The sequence below is a fragment of the Balaenoptera ricei genome, chromosome 7, assembly GCF_028023285.1.
Source record: "Balaenoptera ricei isolate mBalRic1 chromosome 7, mBalRic1.hap2, whole genome shotgun sequence".
NCBI lineage: Eukaryota > Metazoa > Chordata > Mammalia > Artiodactyla > Balaenopteridae > Balaenoptera > Balaenoptera ricei.
This window is the reverse complement of record NC_082645.1, coordinates 67,082,358-67,102,317: the sequence shown is the minus strand read 5'-3', so window position 1 is coordinate 67,102,317 and position 19,960 is coordinate 67,082,358. Positions and strand designations below refer to the sequence as shown.

Sequence of the window (19,960 nt, the reverse complement as noted above, 5' to 3'; positions counted from 1 at the left end):
AGAAATCAAGATCTAGGCACTGTGCTCATTGCTACTGAGAGGTCATGGATTTTTAGACCCTTGTATTAGTTAGCGTTTTCCAGAGAAACAGAACCAATAGGAAATATGTATAAGGAGATTTATCGTAAGGAATTGGCTCATGTGATTAGACTGGCAAGTCTAATCTACAGGGTGAGCTGGCAGTCTAGAGACCCAGGGAGAACTAATGTTTGATGGTCTATTGAACCAATGTTTCAAGGCCATCAGGCAAGAAGAGCCAATATTGCAGATTAAGTCTGAAGGCAGTCTACTTGGAGAATTCTTTCATGTTAGGGGAGGGTCAGGTCAGTCTCTTTGTTCTGTTCAGGCCTTCATCTGTTTGGATGAGGCCCACTCATAATATGGAGGGCAAGCTGCTTTACTAATTAAAATGTTATAATCATATCTAAAAACATCCTTGCAGAAACATTCAGAATAATGTTTAATCAAACATCTGGTCACTCTGGGCCACCTGAGACATAAAATCAACCACCAGAGCCTGCTCAGTGGGCGGAGCTAGGGGATACACACACACCTATATTAAGTGAAAACTATGAGTACATATTACTTTCTTCAGCCATCATTATGGGGCTCATTGTAGCCTCCCTCCCCACTTTACATATTTGTAACTCTCTTCTTTGACCATGAGAACTCCGGCTCCCATTATCCACAGTTTACTTATTTATTTGCTCAACCCTAGAATACACAGAAAGTAATTCAGAATTGCTAATCTTTAACACTGTGAAAAACAAAACAAAACATTTATTGGAATTCAGTGTTTATTTAGTTTTCTGTTTTTGTTTTTTTTTTAATTGGGGTATAGTTGCTTTACAATGTTGTGTGTTTGTTTATAGCCTGAGAGTATTATTAAAAATACTGTGTTCAAAAGTTACTTGGGTTAGTTCTCCCTTCCCCCTTTCCCCTTTAGTGTAATTGTGTTTGTCATTTGAAATGCCATTAGAGACATTTCTTTCTGTTTGATTTCTCTTTTAGGGTTCTTTTTTTTTCTCTCATCATTGTTAATTTTGTTATTTTTGACAAATGTTATTTTAACATTCACATAGTTCCAAAATTTAGAACTATACAGAAAGAGAAATGTTAGTCATCCCTCCCATGTCTTCTCCTCCTTTTCCAGTCCCCCATCCTTTCCATCCATTCTCTCCTACTTCCCATAGGCAATTAGTCTAAGTTTCTCTTTTATCTTTTGTTTCTCTTTGCACAAGATGAGCATATACATATATATATTCTTCTTTCCTCTTTTTTACTACACAAAAAGTAGCACACTGCAGGCATTCTTTTGCACGTTGCTTTTTCCACTTGTCTATGTGTACTGGATATCTATATTATTTCATAGGGATCTCCATTCATTTTTAGAGCTGCATAGTACTCCATTGTGTGGCTATACCAACTGTTTATTCAACTGTTCTTACACTTTGGACATTCACATTATTTCTAATTGTATTTTTCAATAATAAGTAATACTGCAATGAATAATCTTGCATAATATTTGTTTTTATATTGTTGAAAGTGTATCTTCCCCCTTATTTTGTATATTTATGTTTTCTCCTTTTGTTTTTTCTGGATTAACCTTGTCTGTTTTCTTAATTTGAAAAAGTCTAAGATTTTGATTTGTGAATTAGATAAATTTTTAGAAATTCTCTACCTCATTAATTTCTTTTTAAATCTTTATTATTTCCATGCTTGTGTTTTCCTTTGTTTATTTTGTTCTTTTTGAATTAGGAATTTATTTTTATTATTGATATAAATTTTCAAGTGTATAGATTTTCCTCTTTTCAGTGCATTAAATGTATCATTTTTTAGAAAATCTGTAATTTTGGTTCGTACTTACTTGTGTAAGTCAAGTTGTTTAATAGTAGACAATTTAAAAATTTTGGAGTAGAATGCCCTTGTATTTTTGATTCTGTTAGTGATGTCTAATTTTATTAGACTTGTGATCAGCCTTTGCATTATTTCTACTTCATGAAATATACTGTTGCTTTCTTTAAGACCTACGTATGATCCCCCTCCACCCCCCATATTTTTGGTCAGTATTCAGGTCCACTTGAGGAGAAGTTTTTATTATCGGGGTATAAAGTTTGATATATAAGATTTACCGTTTTATGTTATGTAAGTTGTTTATATTCTCAGTTAAGTTCATCAGTGTGTGTTAGTCTTACATATTACTAAAGTTGTTTTTTCTGAGTCTTTTTGCATCCCTTGTAGTTTCTGCCTTTAAAGGTAATTGCTGTGGTATTTGAAGCATAAGTATTCTTAATTATTATATCTTCATTGTGTAATATGGCAGTTAACATTAAATGTTGCTTCTCTTTGTCACGTTTAATGCTTTTTTGACTTGAATTCTTCTGTATCAGGATCACTACTGCTTTTTGTTTACTGTTTTTATTTGCTTAGATATGCTTTTACCTATCTCTTTAATTTTTAGTCTTTTTGATTTACCTTGTTTTAGGTTATCTTTTTGTTTTAATTGAGGTATAGTTGATGTACAATATTATGTGTTTCAGGTGTACAACATAGTGGTTCACAATTTTTAAAGGTTATATTCCGTTTTTAGTTGTTATAAAATATTGGCTATATTCCCTGTGTTGTGCAGTATGTCCTTGTAGCTTATTTTATACATAGTAGTTTGTACCTCTTAATCCCTTACCCCTATCTTGCCCCTCCTTTCTTAGGTTATCTCTTGCATACAGCATTTAATTAGGTCTTTTTTTATAAGCTGTATTAAAAAATCATTTTCTGTTAATGACTGTTGAGCTCAATCTCAGTTTTGTCATTTTATGTTATATATATACTACTGTATGCATTATGTTATATTTTTCTTTGTTTCTTTGTGATGTGCTTTCTTTGCACTTCCCTTTAAAAAATTTCTTTGGGTATTTTGGATTTATTGTTTTTTGTTATTATAGTAGCTACTTGTGTACTTATGCCTTTTTAAAATGCCCTCTTCCTTGTTTAACTTTCTACTATCCTTTATTTTAGGTTTTTTTTTTTTTTTTTTTTTTTATTTATTTTTGGCTGTGTTGGGTCTTCATTTCTGTGCGAGGGCTTTCTCTAGTTGTGGCAAGTGGGGGCCACTCTTCATCGCGGTGCGCGGGCCTCTCATTATCACGGCCTCTCTTGTTGCGGAGCACAGGCTCCAGACGCGCAGGCTCAGTAATTGTGGCTCACGGGCCTAGTTGCTCCGCGGCATGTGGGATCTTCCCAGACCAGGGCTTGAACCCGTGTCCCCTGCATTAGCAGGCAGATTCTCAACCACTGCGCCACCAGGGAAGCCCCTATTTTAGTTTTTAATGGTGTGCTTTGATTCTTACCTATTGCTATTTGAACAATCAGTGAGTTTATTTTGTGTTCTTTTTCTCTCTTCTCCCACGTTTTTAGTTGAATTATGTCTACTTTCTCTTCAAACTTAACTGCAACTTTGTTTTGCTCTTAGTTCTACAGTTAAATGTGTTAAATCCTCACCATCAGTCTTTCGCTGAGGTTTCCCAGTCACCTACTGGTAGATATGTCTCAATTTTTAGTAGATTTCTTAAGAAGAGCTCGTGGGCACAATTTTCCCTGAGTTCTTGCATATGTAAAGTTGTTTTTCTATAGCCTTGATACTGGAAGGACAGCTTGGTTCACACTTTGTTTCCTTGCTTACAGTGTGCCCTTGCTTTTTATGTCATTTTTGAGAAATCTGATGCCAGTCTTAATTTTCTTGCCCTTATAAGTTATTTGACCCCTTTGCTCTGTTTTATTTTCCCTTTTATTTTTAAAGTCTAATAGTTTCATTAGGATATGTCTTAAGAGTTTATTGTAGCAGGTCAGTTTTCCCTTCTACCTACTGGATCCTTTTAATATGTATTATTGGGACTTTTGTTTCTGAAAAGCTTTTTTTGGATTGTAGTTTTAAATATTCTAATGTTTTGTTTTTCTTCTATGGGGACTCTAGTTACACATAATTATATCTTTTTTGTCTATCTTCCATTTCAAAAACTTTCTCTCTATTTTTACTTATCTCATTTTCATCCTCTTGATTCTTTTCCTGTTTTCTTCAGTGTCTTTTATTAAGTTTTTATTTGAATTTTTTCTTGAGCACCTTGCAATTTGGTCTTCAATTCTGATAGAATTTTATCTTTTTCATTCACCTCTTTTTTTTCATTTCTGTTAGCTTTTGTTCGTTCTGTTTTTCGGTTTTAATTTGTGATCCAACGTGTTTTTTCGTATACCAAATTTGTATTTAAGGAGATACAATTGAGTTTGGAATGTTTATTAACATTTTCTGCTTTGTTATTGATTTGGGGGGGTATTTTTCATCAGTGTAATTGTTCTGATTTAATTTTGTAGTAGTTTTATAGAGATGAAAATTTCTCATGCCTCTGCATTTATGTGAGCAAGGCTGATGTTTTAGGGACTTACAAGAATACTAATTTAAGAGTACCCTCCTCCGTTACTGTAGCAGAGTACCGACTGTAGCAGAGTACCTACCTCTGGTAGGTGAAAGGATTGTGTGTCGCTCAATTTGCTTCAGTGGTTGGTTGATAGATATTGATATCAAGGAAGATTCCTGGGAGCAGGGAGGATCTGAAGGATGGAGTTCAGGAAGGATAATTGTCTTATTTTTAGTCCCTTTAATTTTAAGCATTGAAGCCAGTGTAATGAGCTTAAGCTAAAATGGGATTTATTGAAAGCTGGGATTTCACCCTACACAGAATGGCAGCTGGGCCCTCTTAGGTACTAAAACCAGGGTGAGAGGTAAAGCAACCTGCTTAAGGTCACACAGCTGATAAGGGGCAGAGTTAAGATTTGACCCCAGGTCAGTCTGACTCTAGTTCTTAATTATAACACCCTTCTGCCTCTGCTTATTTTCAGGGCTTCCACAAACAGTACAGAAGTCATTAAAAATGGGAAGTGCTGCTTTGTTGCCTCCTGCCTAACTGGTATGCTTTGTACTAGAAGCAGGGGCCACTTCCAGAAAGCCCTTTTAAACTTAAATCATTTTTCTGTAAAGTAAACAGTTTCTCACTTTAAAAAATTTGATTTTGTATGTAGTGTGTTCCAACAAAAAAGTAGTATTCTTTCTAATTGCTGTTGCCATAGTCTCCCTTCCAAAATATAGGATTAGTTGATGGCAGACATGATATTGCTTCAATTATTCAAAATACTTGCTGTCAAAAGCTTCTTTTTGGCTGTCCAGAGGAATCCCAAAGTTTCCTCTGTGGTTGTTCTGTGGATTCTACAGATCAGATGACCTGACAAGTGAGATGTGGGTGCTAGAATCAGGAGCCATCTAAATATTGCAAGAAAGAACTAGGAACTGGAAAGTATTTATAGATATTAAAATGAGAAAGTGAGGTGGAGGAGGGGCTGATGGTGAATGCTGTAATAAAAGGGAAGATGCAATTTCAGAAAATGAAAAAGTGTTCATTTAAATAGTGACTTTTTCCAAGTGTTGAAAATAGATAACGAAAACTCACTTAGGCTATAAATGTAGTAAAGTTAAATAAGCCATTTCTAAAAGCCAAAATTTAGAGTTGGCTCAGCATAAAGAAGGCTTTATAAAATGCCTCTCTTCATTCATGATCCCGATGGGCCAGGTCCCAAGATGTTTCAGTAAAGGTCCCTGAACTATGAAATTTAATATTCTCTTCAGAGTAAATGCATGCTCTTTTCATAGTGCTTTGTCAAATTTAAAATTATCTGATTGTTTTCCCCTTGCTTCTTCTCCTTCTTCCTCATTATTCTGCCCAGTGGCACTTAAACGAGAAAGCTGGCAGGATTGTGAGAAGGGATTTTGTTCAATGAATATTTATTGTGCATTGGTCATGTGCCAGGCTTTGTCCTGGGCAAACAAGTGGATGCATTCACATGACTGAGCTGACACCTACTTAAGATTTCAGAAGTAACTTTTTTGGCTCTGTTGACTGTATAGGTAAAACAAATTGTTATTAAATTGGAACATGCTCTTAAGTGTTAATATGTGTTACATGCAAAACCTTTGGACTCTCTTTCTTTTCTGAGTCAAACAGTATGGTACTTAATTGAGTCTTCCACCTAAGAGATCTTCCTGTCTTCTGACCAGCCACTACATCACAGTGAATGCCTGTTGTGGACATAAACTTTTGCTTTTCTTAGTAATTTAATTTCTTATAAAAGAGTATGATATAGTGATATATAAAAGAGTATGAAAGTGAGAGGGAGACTGCTGAGAAAATGACTCCAGTCACAAAGTGAGAAAAACCTAAAGGGACAGGAAACAAAAGTCTCCAGTGCCAATGCAGCAGTGAAAGCAGGGGTTCCGCCTGCCTATCTGCTTCTTTTTATCTTCTGGTTATTTTGTATGTCAGAATTGGTCTCCTCCTCCTCAGCAATTTTACATGGGGACCAAATACTCAGATCTTTCTACATAAAGAGCTTTAGGATATGTTGGTGAATATGTGAATATTTTAAAAAATTGTATGTAGTCTGCTGTTTTTTCTTGATTTTGAAATAAAATATTGCTAAATGTAAAAAAAGTAAAGGATTGTAGCTTCCTCTTTTACAGTATTGGTATGTTTAAAGACTTAGTTTTCTTAATTTAATCATGGACATTTTCAAACATACAAGAGCAGAGAGAGTAGTAAAATGAACCACTGTTCACCCATCATCTGTCTACTTTCAACAATTGTCAATGTGACCAAGCCTATTCCATGTATGTTCCCCCTCCCCATTATTGATGCACATCCCAGACATATTTTGTTTGTAAATATGAAAGTATCTGTCACTAAAAGATAAGGTACTCTTTTTAATAAATATAACCTTACTGTCATTACATCTGAAAAAATGAACAATTCTATTTGAGAGATGTTAAAGACCTTTATTATTCATATCATAATACAGGTCACTGTGTTAAACAAGAGCATGAGAAGTAATGTCACTTAAGCCTTGGACTCAGCCTTAGGTTTAAAATGCCAGTTTTGCTGCTTTTTAACTGCATGACCTTGGGCACGTTAACCTCTCTTCATCTCACTTAGCCTCAGTTTCCTTAGCTGTTAAATGGTAATAACAGTAATTCTAGCCTCATAGGATAGTTGTGAGTTGTAAATGAAGCAATGAACATGAAGTGCTTAGGATACTGCTTTATATGTACAACATTCTCAATAATATTAGTCATTGTTGTTATTTTATTTGGAGGTATAAGGAAATATACAGATAACTAATTTCACATTCCACCTTTTAGTGTAGGTGATGTTTCAAAGTGATTTGCATTCAGTGATCCTCTAAGCCTTTGAGTTTTAGGGAATGCCGAAAAGTCTTAGTATTATTTTAATTCAAAGGTATATTTTACACTTTTCTCAGAAGTAAACAGTTTGTTTTAAGACATGTGGTACTGTTGAAAGCAATAAATGTTTAACCTTTACTCAAATCTTGGATATTTTTATGTGTGTTGGTATGAAAACTTTGAGATACCCTGAGATAAGACCATTATTTATAAATCTCCATATAGGTTAAAAATAAAAAGCAAATCTAAATGCCAGTTTACCTAGAGTGATAGTTTGGGCAACTGTGAACATAAAAGTGGTATCAATATTATCGCTTACACTCTCCTTTCTTCCCTCTATTTAATCCATTTAATCTTTTTTCTTATTTTACTCCATCCAGAATGTACAATGTGGAAGGAAATTTGTCTTTGCAGCTAAAGTTCTTTCATAGTAGTGTGTTCTAATTATAGTGGAAGTCGGGATAAAATGCTCAGCATATGCAATTCATTGTACAGACTTTCTGGAACATATTGCTTACACATCTTTAGTTTTTATTTGTTAATACTTAAAGTGCTTATCACTTTCATGCAGATTTTCCTGATTTACAAAATGAGCAATTCTGTTTTTTTTTAAATTATTTTTTGATAGCTTTATTGAGGTAAAATTTATAGCCATAAAATTTACCCAATCTAAGTGTACAATTCAGTGGTTTTTAAAATAGATTTACAGAATCATCACCACAATTTGATTTCACAGCATTTCCATCACCTCAAAAAAGAATCCTTCTGCCCATTACCAGTCATTCCTCATACTTACCCCACCTCTAGGCAACCACTAATTTACTTTGTCTTTATAGATTTGCCTCTTTTGGATATTTCATATAAATGGAGTCATACAATTTGTGACTTTTTGTGTCTGGCTTCTTTCACTTAGCATAATGTTTCAAGGTTCATCCATGTCGTACCATGTATCTATATTTCATTCCTTTTTATTGCTGAGTAATATTCTATTATATGGATGTACCATGTTTTGTTTATCCATTCAGAATTGATGGACATTTGATTGTTTCCATGTCTTTAGTGTTTTGACTAATACTGCTATGGACATTTGTGTGTAAGTTTTCACGGGGACATATTTGTTTTAAAAAATTATTAACATATGTAGAAATAATGGTTCTCTTTTATTCATGTGTTTTTAATTTTGATTTTATTATGCGACAATATAGTGGAGAGAAGCTCTGTGCAGGGTTTTAGGAGTCTGAGTTTCATGTTAGTACTCACGTGCTATGTGGCCTTAGAAGGGTAAATCTATGTCTGTAGATCTCAGTTTCTGCTCTAGATTGAATATTTGTATCCCCTCAGGATTCATATGTTGAAAACTAATCCCCAGTTGAAGGTATTTGGATGGGGCCTTAGGAGGTGATTAGTATTGAGGCCCCGGAGAGCTCCCTTGTCCTACTACCATGTAAGGACAAATGTAGAAGATGGCTCTCTGAGGACCAGGAAGTGGGCCGTTACCAGACACTGAATCTGCCTGTGCCTTGATCTTGGACTTCCCAGCCTCCAGAACTGTGGGAAATAAATTTCTTTTATTTATTTATTTATTTCTTTTATTTACCCACTTTATGGTATTTTCATTGTAGCAGCCTGAACGGAAATGTGAGAAATAAACTTCTGTTGTTTATAAGCCATTCAATCTATGATATTTTTATTATAACAGCCCAAATGTACTAAGACAGTTTCCTTATTAATAAAATGAAAAAATTGAAGTAGATGCTCTCCATGGTTCTAAATCCCTGGTTATAAATCTATTAATTTCTGTATGACCTTGGGCAAATTATTTAATTTCCCTGTGCCCCAGTCTTCTCATCAGAAAAAAAAGGGGATATTAATATAATTATATGTTGTTCTGAGGATGAAATAATATTCTTGGAACATAAAAAAATGCCAAGATGTATTAAGCTATGTGTAATATGTTTGTGCCCATTTTAGTATGTTGGACCAAGAAGGCCTTAGTGGGAATGCTTTGGCTGTGGCCTTCGTGGAGAATCAGTGGTAGTAAGCTAGTAATTGGTGGAGGAAGGGGAATTTAGCTGCTAATAATAGGTACTATTTATTGAGTGTTTAACATTCTGGAGTATACTAAACACTATACATACATTAGCTCACCTAATCCTGGGTCCTGTGGGTTCGGTGATTATGCCCATAAAAGAAAGTAAAGGAATTGCCCAAACCACCTAGCTAGTAAGTGGCTGCCTCAGAGTCACACCCCGGCTCTAAGACCATGATGTTTACCACTGCACCAGACTGCCTTTCAGGGAGAACAACTCTTTGAAACAGAATCCCATGGCAGAAAGGTCTTCAGTGGGGGAGGACTTTGCTTGGGAAAGATATCTAGTATTGCTAACAGTCCTTCTGAGGGATAACAGGTACTGGTTCACAGTTTTCCGTATGTCTTATATTACTTTGTTCCATGTGATTGTGATGTGACATTTTAGTTACTGAACAAGTTAAAGGATTTGCAGTATGTTCAGTATTGTTTTTGTAGTTTTACCTCAAAAGTACATTATAATATACATGGTTTTTTAATTTTTTAATTTTTTTTATTTATTTATGGCTGTGCTGGGTCTTCGTTTCCGTGCGAGGGCTTTCTCTAGTTGCGGCGAGTGGGGGCCACTCTTCATAGCGGTGCGCGGGCCTCTCACTGTCGCGGCCTCTCTTGTTGCGGAGCACAGGCTCCAGACGCGCAGGCTCAGTAGTTGTGGCTCACGGGCCCAGTTGCTCCATGGCATGTGGGATCTTCCCAGACCAGGGCTCGAACCCGTGTCCCCTGCATTGGCAGGCAGATTCTCAACCACTGCGCCACCAGGGAAGCCCCCAATACATGGTTTTTTTAAATGGACTTTTAATCTGATGGAAGACAACTTTCACATGTTCCACTGGCTTCTTTCTGCTTGGGTAATGCCATAATAATTTCCGTTTTTTTGAGCAGTTTTCTGTCTCTTTAGTTAGCTTAAATTTTTTAAACTTTCTTTTGTACTATATTTTAAACTTTTTTTCCAGTGTGGTGTTTGGTATATACCAAATATTTTCATTATATAAACAAAAAAACTTAATAGTACCAAAGTCTTAATTCATGTTTTATATATATATTATTTCATTTGAACAAAAGTACTCTTTTGTATATGTGTAGTATCCAACATATAAACAATTTGGTACTAAAAATTAATTTGTATGCCAGTTATTTAGAATTAGGAACCTGATGATACATATGAACTTCTGTTCAAATCCATTAGACTATTATATGTATGAATTAGATTTAGCCTGAGATTAGCTCAATGAAAGGCATGTATGTCTTTGCCAAGTGTAGAGGAGGAACATTTCTTTCTAGGATAAAGGTCAGTAGAGAACAGGTTTAGTGATGACCCAGAGAAATTTTGAGATAAAGAAGAAGGGAGGAGACACCTACAGCAGGTCAAGAGAGATTGGGATCTAGAAATAAGACCGTGAGTTTGTAAAGTTATCACGTGCTTCCCCTGATGATGGAGGAAGACCTGTAGCCAGGCAGGTGAACTCAGTGGACACATCCATTGCCCTGGGGAAGGAAGCAGTCCAGGCTTCTTGGAGCTCAGTGCAATACTCAGATGCAGAAGGCGTGCAGGAAGAGAGCTCACCTCAGAGAGCTCTGACAGCAGGAGAAGAAGCTCTAGCTATAGGGTACTCTATAGCTGGGGATGCCAGAAATATCTTTACCTTACTGGAATTCCATCAGCCTGATTCACTTCTCTAAAGCAATATTCCTTTTTCCTTTTGCTGCCCCAATTTTGGTGAAGGAGGATTTATCTATAAATTAACACAGACAAGAAAAGCCAAAGATTTGAAAAAGTCATGGAGTAAAGGACTTCTTGAAGCTGGACCTTCAAAAATGAAAGTTTGCCGCTGCTAAGGGTTTGGTAGACTAGCTAGAGAGGTGGGGAAATCCTTAAAGAACTGACTTCCCTTTGACTTTGTAGAAATTGGTGTCTGGCTCCTGTGGAGAGGGGGCAGGGCAGGGAGGGTGATGTAGGGGTAGTTGCTTATATTGTTTTTGAAAAGGGTTTTTAAGTGGTAGGCTATCATTACCATAAACTTTTGAATTTTTGACGTTTAAATACAGTGTAGGACTTTTCATGTCCCATTGGACCTTTAATATAGAATTTTCTTGTCTTTCAAGGTAGATTATATTTTCATAGAAACCTCAGAACTTTCTCTTTCCGTTTCCTTCCTCCCTCCCTCACTGAATAAACTAGGTCCTGATCCATCTGTAAAATACTTGATATTTCAGCTTTCAATTTTATTTAGAAGAATTACTGTTTTGGATAGATCTGTATTTTGATGAAAGTTAATAATTATTTTATCATTTTCATTTAAAGTCTGTCCAAAAGGATTGTTTTTCTTTCATTTAGAACTGTCAATGTTATTGTAAAACCAGATTAGTAATCATACACTGGCACCTACAATAATAAAAAAATGACATATTTCCAACTGTTGATCTGCTTTACTGATATATTTTCCTAAAGTTGAGTAATGTTTATTTCTGCGTAATTTTATATATGGGTACATAGTGTGACGAGCCCAGTTAGGTAGTAGTGAGTACCTATGTGTGCTTGTTTGTTTTCCTCTAGGATTGCTCTTGCTCTGTCACAATAGTTGAAGGTATTTCTAATCTGAATTTAAGGACAGCTATAGTATTTCTCCTGAAAACGCAGGGCTGAGGGGCCTGCATTCTGATTTTGTTCATTGCCATTATGTGTTTACATGATGTAGACTCATTAGAGATGATTTAGTTAGCCTTAGGATGCTATCTTAATGGGTTTTCACTGGTTGTTAAAAATGCCTCTTCGAAGAATCTAACTAAATTTTCCAAATAAACTGGTTGATTTATACTTATTGAGAGAGGAGTTCCAGTGTACCCACTCCTATCATCAATTACAGTCTCTTATGAAGTGTAATTTGCCCAGTCTTGATTAAAAGGCCTGCAATTCTCTTTTCCTTCTCCTTAAACACATCCTCTGCTGCCCTCTAACGGCTGCCCATTGGTAGCACCCATTGAGGTCCCCCTTACCATCATCATAGACCTGCCTTCCTCTGGCATCCAGTGATTTATGTAGCGGCTGGATCCGTGGGAGAGTGTCCCAGTAGAAGGAGCTGGGAGGAGCCACTTTGAAGGAGAAGTATGCATGTGCGGTCTATGATCACACCACAAGGTGTTGACTGTCAGGTAGTTGTGATAATGTTACGTTTCCTAGGGTATGTGTTTCACTTTACTGTTGGTCTCATATGTTTGTTCATTTGTTCGTTCATTTATCCATTCATTAATCAGATATTTTTTGAATGCCAAATATATCCAGCGCCTCGCCTTGACTCGATCTAGTAGGTGCTTGTTGTAGATTTGTTAAATGAGTGAATGAATGAGTAAATAAATGTAAAGATAAATAGGACTTGGTCTCTAACTACTTAGTTGCCCCAGTTTTCCTCTTTTAACTCTTCAAGATCTTGAGAAAGATGTTCAAACTAGAAGATAGATACAAATATCAGTTGAAACCTAGTCTCCTTACATTTTTCAGAATTTCTCAGAATTCATCATCCCTAACGTAGGATTCTGTTTTTAGGTAGGGTTTATTTTGCACCTAGAAACGATGTTAATTTACTTTGCTGTTTCTTGCTTTTGGTTGAAAGCAACATGCAGTCATGGTTGCACATTTTCCTTTATATTCACCAGTTTCCAAGGCACCTCACCTGCTATACACTCTAGCTTTCTGCCTCTTTTAGGTATAATAAATCGTGACTTAAAATAGGTCGTTTTAAATAGCCATATATGAAATATGACATGTTTGTGTTAAGCATGTTGTGAATTGTTGAATTTTCTGCCATTTTTTGGCCTGCTTCATTTGGCAAATTTTTTTAAAAACGTGTTTTCCTTGTCACTTTCCATTGATTCATATCAGGTATATGTCTGCCACTGACTTCATTCCTTGTTTGAGAATATAATTCACTCAGATATATTTAAGTTGAGTAAGCTTCTTGTGAAAAATAATGATCTATATCTACCCACTGGAGAAGAGCATGAGCAGATACCTCATGTTATTTAACATTTATTGTGGTGATGGTAGTGGATGGTTGTGTTGTATTTTGCAGGATTTTCTCTTTATTTTGTGTGTTTTATACATTTCTTTATTCTATGAACTATATAAGATAACTAGAAATAGGCAGATTTTTTTTTTCTTATGCCTGTGCTAATGACTTGAAAAATGTAAAACAAATGACTTTTGCAAAACCACATTTAATTGTAACTAGTAGTACAGTAATCATTACTTTTTATTACCCATCTCTTTTATGATAACAATGAAAAAGATTGATGTAAAGGGGACTGTAGAAGGGAGGAAGATATGGAGTAAACATTACAGCTTTCATCTCTTGACTGCTTCACATTTTATTCATCAATTCATTTGATATTGGCCCACACAGCCAAAAATCTATATTTCTCATTACTTTAAATTACTTTTTCATCACTTTCAAAATGTTCTTTAAAAAAAAAAAGGCTGTTGGATTAAAAAAAATTAGTATTTTGCCATGCTGAGGTGATTTTGTGAAGTCATGGAAAGTTTGGAAAGAGCATCTGTGTCTCAGGAGACAGTGATGAAATGTAAGATTGCTTCTGGATACTATAGTTTGCCAAGGTAAATCTAGACCAGAGATTGAAACCATCTCCCTTTTGCACTTTAAGTATGTGGAGAACACAGTGGTGAAAAATTTGGCACTTGCTGGCATAAAATTGATAACCTGACTTGCAAAGCTTAGATAACACAGATATTATTCAAAGGGTTACCTGCAGCTATCATTTCTTATGCCTTAGGAATTCCAGAGGTTCTTTTTTCTTGGGTACTGGTTAATTAGGTTTTATTGTGACAAGGCTTAACCCTCAGTGTATTGATGGACATTTTCATTCAGAATAAATGGCAACAGATTGGGGGAAAAAAAAAAACCTACAAAGAAGAAGCAGCGGTGCTGAGTGATTGCAGATATGACCTACCAAACTCTGAATTGCAGTTTTGCTTCCTGTACCAATTAAGTTTCTCCACTGACTAAAAGAGAAGGCTGCTCTAGCTAAAACCTAAGCAGAAAGGGGTTTATTAGAAGGATGTTATATAACTCAGAATTTATGAGAAGGATGGAGAAATAGGCTCAGAAAATAGGAAAGACAGAAAGGCAGTTGAGAAGTTGTCTGGAGCATCCCATTGACAGCCTAGATCAGCAGTTCTCTTGTTACTAGGTTTCGGGGCGTCTGTGAGTTCAAAACTATTTTAATAATAATTCTTATTAATGCCCCTTTCACTGTGTTGACATTTGCACCGATAATGCAAAAGCTAGAACTCCATCTTGTTCAATTGGCCAGATGTCACTGGATATTTTCAGGGCTGTTTTATTGGTAAGCTGATCATGTGATATGAGAACATCTTTACTGGAACCAGATTGCCTGGTTGTGAATCCTAACTTCCCCACTTACTAGCTTTGAGATGTTGGGCCACATTTAACCTCTCTCAGCCCCAGTTTACTTTTCTATAAAATGGGGTTAATAATAGTAGTTATCTCATAGAAATGTTGTAAGGAGTGATTAAGTTAATACAAGTAAGTTATTTAGAACAAAGTATGCCTTGTAGTAAACACTTGGTAAATGTTAACTTTCTTAATCATCATTATCAGACTTTTACATCTGGTCTTTGACAAGCTGGTCACCAGAGAAGGGAGCTTAGACGTGAGTCTGAACTGTCTGGTTCTTGTAGTGCTGGAGAAAAAACTCATCAGGTCAAGATACTGATCTGGAAACATGAAGTGCTACTATTTTAGGTTAAACATGTAAAACATGAGCTTTTCCCTCATTCTTCCTACTAATTGTATGTTAGCCTGGGCTGATGTAGAACAAAAATGAATGAATAAATTGCAAACAAATATTCAAGGATAAAACTTGAAGAGAATATATCATATTTACTTTGACAACATGTTTTCTTTTGTAGATATATACAAATAGTAGTGATTTTTTTTTAGTTGTATATACAAAAGCTGTAAAATAATATACTTCTTTAAGTAGTCTTGCTTATGTAGTCATTATCTGACAAGTAGTAAGACTACATCTTTTTTTCCCAAGTAATCTGGGATTTTTTTCAAAAGACTACATTTTCTTCAGGGCAAGGCTGTGACTTGAGTTTTTAGCTCCAGCTGAAAGCACAGTGCTTGAAATGGGATAGGTTCATAGCAAGTATTTGCTGAGTAAGTAAGTCACATTTTCTGCTCTGCTGGAAAATTATTTTCAAGAGAGTATGCTTTCTGATTACTGTAGTTAATAACACTGTATTGCATATTTGAAAGACCTAAGAGAGTAGGTCTTAACAGTTCTCATCACAAGAAAAAAATTTTTGCAACTATTTATAGTAGTGGATGTTAACTAGATTTATTGTGGTGATCATTTCACAATATATACAAGTATCAAATCATACTGTACACCTGAAACTAATATAATTTTCTATGTCAGTTATAGCTCAATAAAAAAAGAGGGGGCTGTTTATAAAAGAGTATACTTTCACTAAATGCAATGCAATTTTACAGTGTCCTCCAAGGAGCTGACACTGTATAGTGATGGTGTGTGGGTATGAGGTGGGACAAGGGAAGGAGGGTTAAATGTGATGGAGAATACTCTCTCAGAGATGAAGCTAAGTTTAGGTGGCTAATATAATTGAACCTTTGATTTTCTTGTTCTGTTTTGTTTTGAAGGTCCTGCTTTTCTTAAAATCCTGCTTTGATGGTATATTGGGCTGGCCAAGCATACAGATGCCTGCCATGCCAAAGCTCCCATTTAAAGCAAACTGTCTTGCTCTTAGCCCTTGCTGTATGGATAGTCCCATTTTGTATTTTCCATAACCCCTGGCGGTACCTGAGTGGACACTAGAAAACTAAACCAAGATCAGTGAATTATGGCTTGGTACAAAAAGATCAACTAGGCTAATCAGATTTTTCCCTGGCAAATTTAAAATATAAAATGTGGAGAGATAGAGACAGTTAACAGTGAGGGCAAAACTTGAAATAGTGTATTGGGAAGTAACTTGAGGTAAACATGAGGATAAGGTGAGTTATCATGTGTTATGGGGAAGCAAAAATATGAGAAGTGAGAGAAAGCCATTTAATAGTGGATCTGAAAGAATCAGATATTTGGAATTAAGCTGCGTAAATAATGAGAGTAATAGAATATTGCAAGTTTGATTAATTGATTCATTCCTTTTTTCAACAAATAATTTATTGAGTTACTGCTATGTACCATGCACTGTTCTAGCCCAAGAGCATTGCTCCGAAAAACAGTTAAGCCAGTGATTCTCAACTAGCTGTGATGTTGCCTGCCAGAGGATATTTGGCAGTGTCTAGAGACATTTGGTTGTCACAACTGGGAAGGGGGAATGGTATTAGTATTCTAGTGGGTAGAGGCCAGGGATGCTGCTAAATATTCTACAAGGCACAGGACAACTCCTTACAAAAAAGAATAAATAATCTGACTCAAAATGTCCGTAATTCTGAGATTGAGAAACCCTGCGTAAGCCGTAAGTATAGGCATACCTCAGAGATACTGCTGGTTCGGTTGCAGACGACCACAGTAAATACTGCAATAAAGCAAGTCACATGAATTTTTTGGTTTCCCAGTACAAATAAAAGTTATGTTTATGTAATACTGTAGTCTGTTAAGTGTGCAATAACATTATGTCTAAAAAAACAGTGTACATACCTTAATTAAAAATATTTTATTGCTAAAAAATGCTAACCTTCATCTGAGCCTTCAGTGGGTTGTAACCTTTTTGCAGTGGTAACATCAAGGATCACTGATCACAGACCACCATAACAAATATAATAATAGAAAGTTTGAAATATTGCAAGAATTACCAAAATGTGACGCAGAAACACGAAATGAGCAAATGCTGGTGGAAAAATGAGCAGTAGACTTGCTTAATGCAGGGTTCCCACAAGCCTTCAATTTGTAAACAACACAGTATAGTGAAGTATAATAAAACGAAGTATGCCTGTATATATTTCATAGAGTAATTATTATCTTGTAGTTGACATTTAACTTTCTGTGTTTTCAGAAAGGAAAATTTACTAGAGGAGGTTTACTGGAGTAAAATGGAGGCCTCAGTAATATTACCCATTCTGAAGAAAAAACTAGCCTTCCTTTCAGGTATGTTTTCGTCTTAAAATTGGAAGTGTTTGATGTATAAATTTGTTTAATCTTTTTTTCTTTGATAAGTTTGGCAGAAAGGCGTTTCATTTTTCTCTGAAGGTTTTGTTTTAAACGTATTTCTGAGATACCTTTTACTCAGAATGGATAGCAGTGCAAGCCAACTCTGTCACTCTTAGTGCTTGGCAGCCAATTTTTATTCTGTTCTGTAATTTGATTAAGTGACCTCTACAAGGCAGATGTCATGACATCTCACTTCTCATATAAAAATGAAATAATTAATACAGGCTGAGAATAATTGACTAACCAGCATCTAAAGTATTGTTTCTGAAATATAGAGTAATTCATTTTTGTGATATCCCATCCTAGCTTTTGTCTTCCATCTTCCTATGAGGGGGAGTTATGAAACATAAATTACATGGTTTTCACTTTTTACTGCTCGAATTTGGTTATAAGGCTTGAATTTACCTTCCATTATTAACCCAAAGTCTGCATTGACTAAGAAGAGTCAAAGAGAAGCTTCGAGATATGTTACTAGTGTGAAAGCAGTGGTGACGCTGGGTGTAGCAATTTTCTAGAATTTTGGACCATTGAGTAAATTTTCACATGCTTTAGAATAGGTACTGTGACCCACCTATTGAAGATTATTTAAGTTATATTATCTTGCTTTTTCTCTCTTATACTCTTTAGGTCCTATCAGAATTGTCTTGATATTTAGGCTACTAATGTCCTTTTCAATGTATATTGTATCTTTCTGTAAATTGGCATGTTTTTTTAGTGTACATTATAAAGGAGAAAATAAGATATTGAATTCCACTAGTAATATTAGTTCTTTATTTAATATGTATTTTCTTTTTTTTTTTTTTTTTGTATTTTCTTTTTTAAAAAAAACTTCTTCCCTTACCAGTTGACACTTAAGTTTTCTCTATTTTTTTATGATATGAATGATACTGTAGGAAACGTTCTTATTCACAGTTTGTGCATTTTGTACAAGTTCAGCGGTATAAATTCCTATAACTGGAAGTATTAAAGAGAATTTACATTTACATTTAAAGGTTTTGTCAGATTGCCCTATAAGAATATTGTGTCAATTGTTGTTTCTCCCACCAGTGTATGAAAATGCATGTTTGAAAACAGAAATAGACCCACAGACATAGAAAACAAACTTATGGTTACCCAAAGGGAAAGAGGGGAGGGATAAATTTGGAATTTAGGTTTAACAGATAAACACTACTAAATATGAAATATATAAACAACAAGGACCTACTGTATAGCACAGGGAACTATATTCAGTATTTTGTAATAACCTATAATGGAAAAGAATCTGAAAGAGAATAGATATATATGTATGTGTATAACTGAATCACTTTGCTGTACATCTGAAACACTGTAAATCAACTATACTTCAATTAAAAAAAAAAAGCCAATTTGCCCATACTGTTGCCAAGAGTGGATATTACTATTTAAAAAAAATCTTGATCAGTGACATTTTTGCATTCTTATTTTACTTGTCTCTGTGCAGCATTTGACCCTGGTGACCATACCTATCTTGAAAGTCTTTTTCTTCTTGACATCTGCCTTCTTTTGCATCTACACTGGTGATTATTTTATTGTCCCTTAGTGAAAGCTGAGGGCATGAGGTTAAATGTAATCCTGTATGTTAGACCTGTGCTCTGCAGACAATTTCACAGTGGGTCAGAGTGCTGCAGTTCAGATATGAACCTTTTTGCAGTTTGGTTTAATGCAGGGCTTAGCGATTTTTGAGGAGAAAATGAGACTTCTCTGAACCCAGTTCCTCTTGACTTGCTCTTGACCATTAATTATTTCAACCAGTAATTTTCAAACTTTTTTAATAATAGAGAAAAACTTCTCAAACCAACAAAATTATTCAGGGGATACAGTTTGAAAACCATGGTTGCAGTCTATTAAAAAAAAGATAAAACCTGTATTCTAAACAAAACAACATTTGCAGTTGAAGTCACTATTGATTATCGATTAAGTTGAACCATTTGAAATTGCCATTTATTGAGATTAAACAAAGTGGTTGAATAACAGTAATTTACAGGGTTAATCTGATAAAAGATCATTTATGGTTGGTACCTTGTGAATTGCATCCATGTTATTCATAGGAATCATTTTTTTTCAATTCAATCCTTTAAGTTTTTAGTGATAGAGATCACATAAAATTGTTTCCTTCAGTATTTTCTGGCTTTTAAGTTTCTAAAATTGCCATAAATGTCGGTTGGGTCAAAAGATGGACTTCAGTGTGAAAATCAATCATGTGGGGAGCTTTCAAAGAAGCTGTGTGTGTATAAAAGTACTAGTTATATTTTAATGTTTATGGAAAATCGAAGAGAACTTGAACATCCATGAAATGTAAGTGCATTCCACTTCCTGGCTTTCAGACTTCTATATCCAGGTCCTGTGCACTCTTCTCAGCTGGACAG

General features: G+C 35.2%; 1 protein-coding gene across 6 annotated transcripts in view; it reads left to right on the top strand.

The window, feature by feature from the left end:
- SESTD1 (SEC14 and spectrin domain containing 1) overlaps positions 1-19,960 on the top strand; it is a 137,460-nt gene that overhangs the window by 30,774 nt on the left and 86,726 nt on the right. For all 6 annotated transcript variants that reach the window (XM_059928231.1, XM_059928234.1, XM_059928233.1 and 3 more), the window contains one exon: positions 17,422-17,513. In XM_059928231.1, coding sequence (XP_059784214.1) covers positions 17,459-17,513 — 55 coding nt within the window. In that variant the 5' untranslated portion in view covers positions 17,422-17,458. The remainder of the gene's footprint in view (positions 1-17,421; positions 17,514-19,960) is intronic.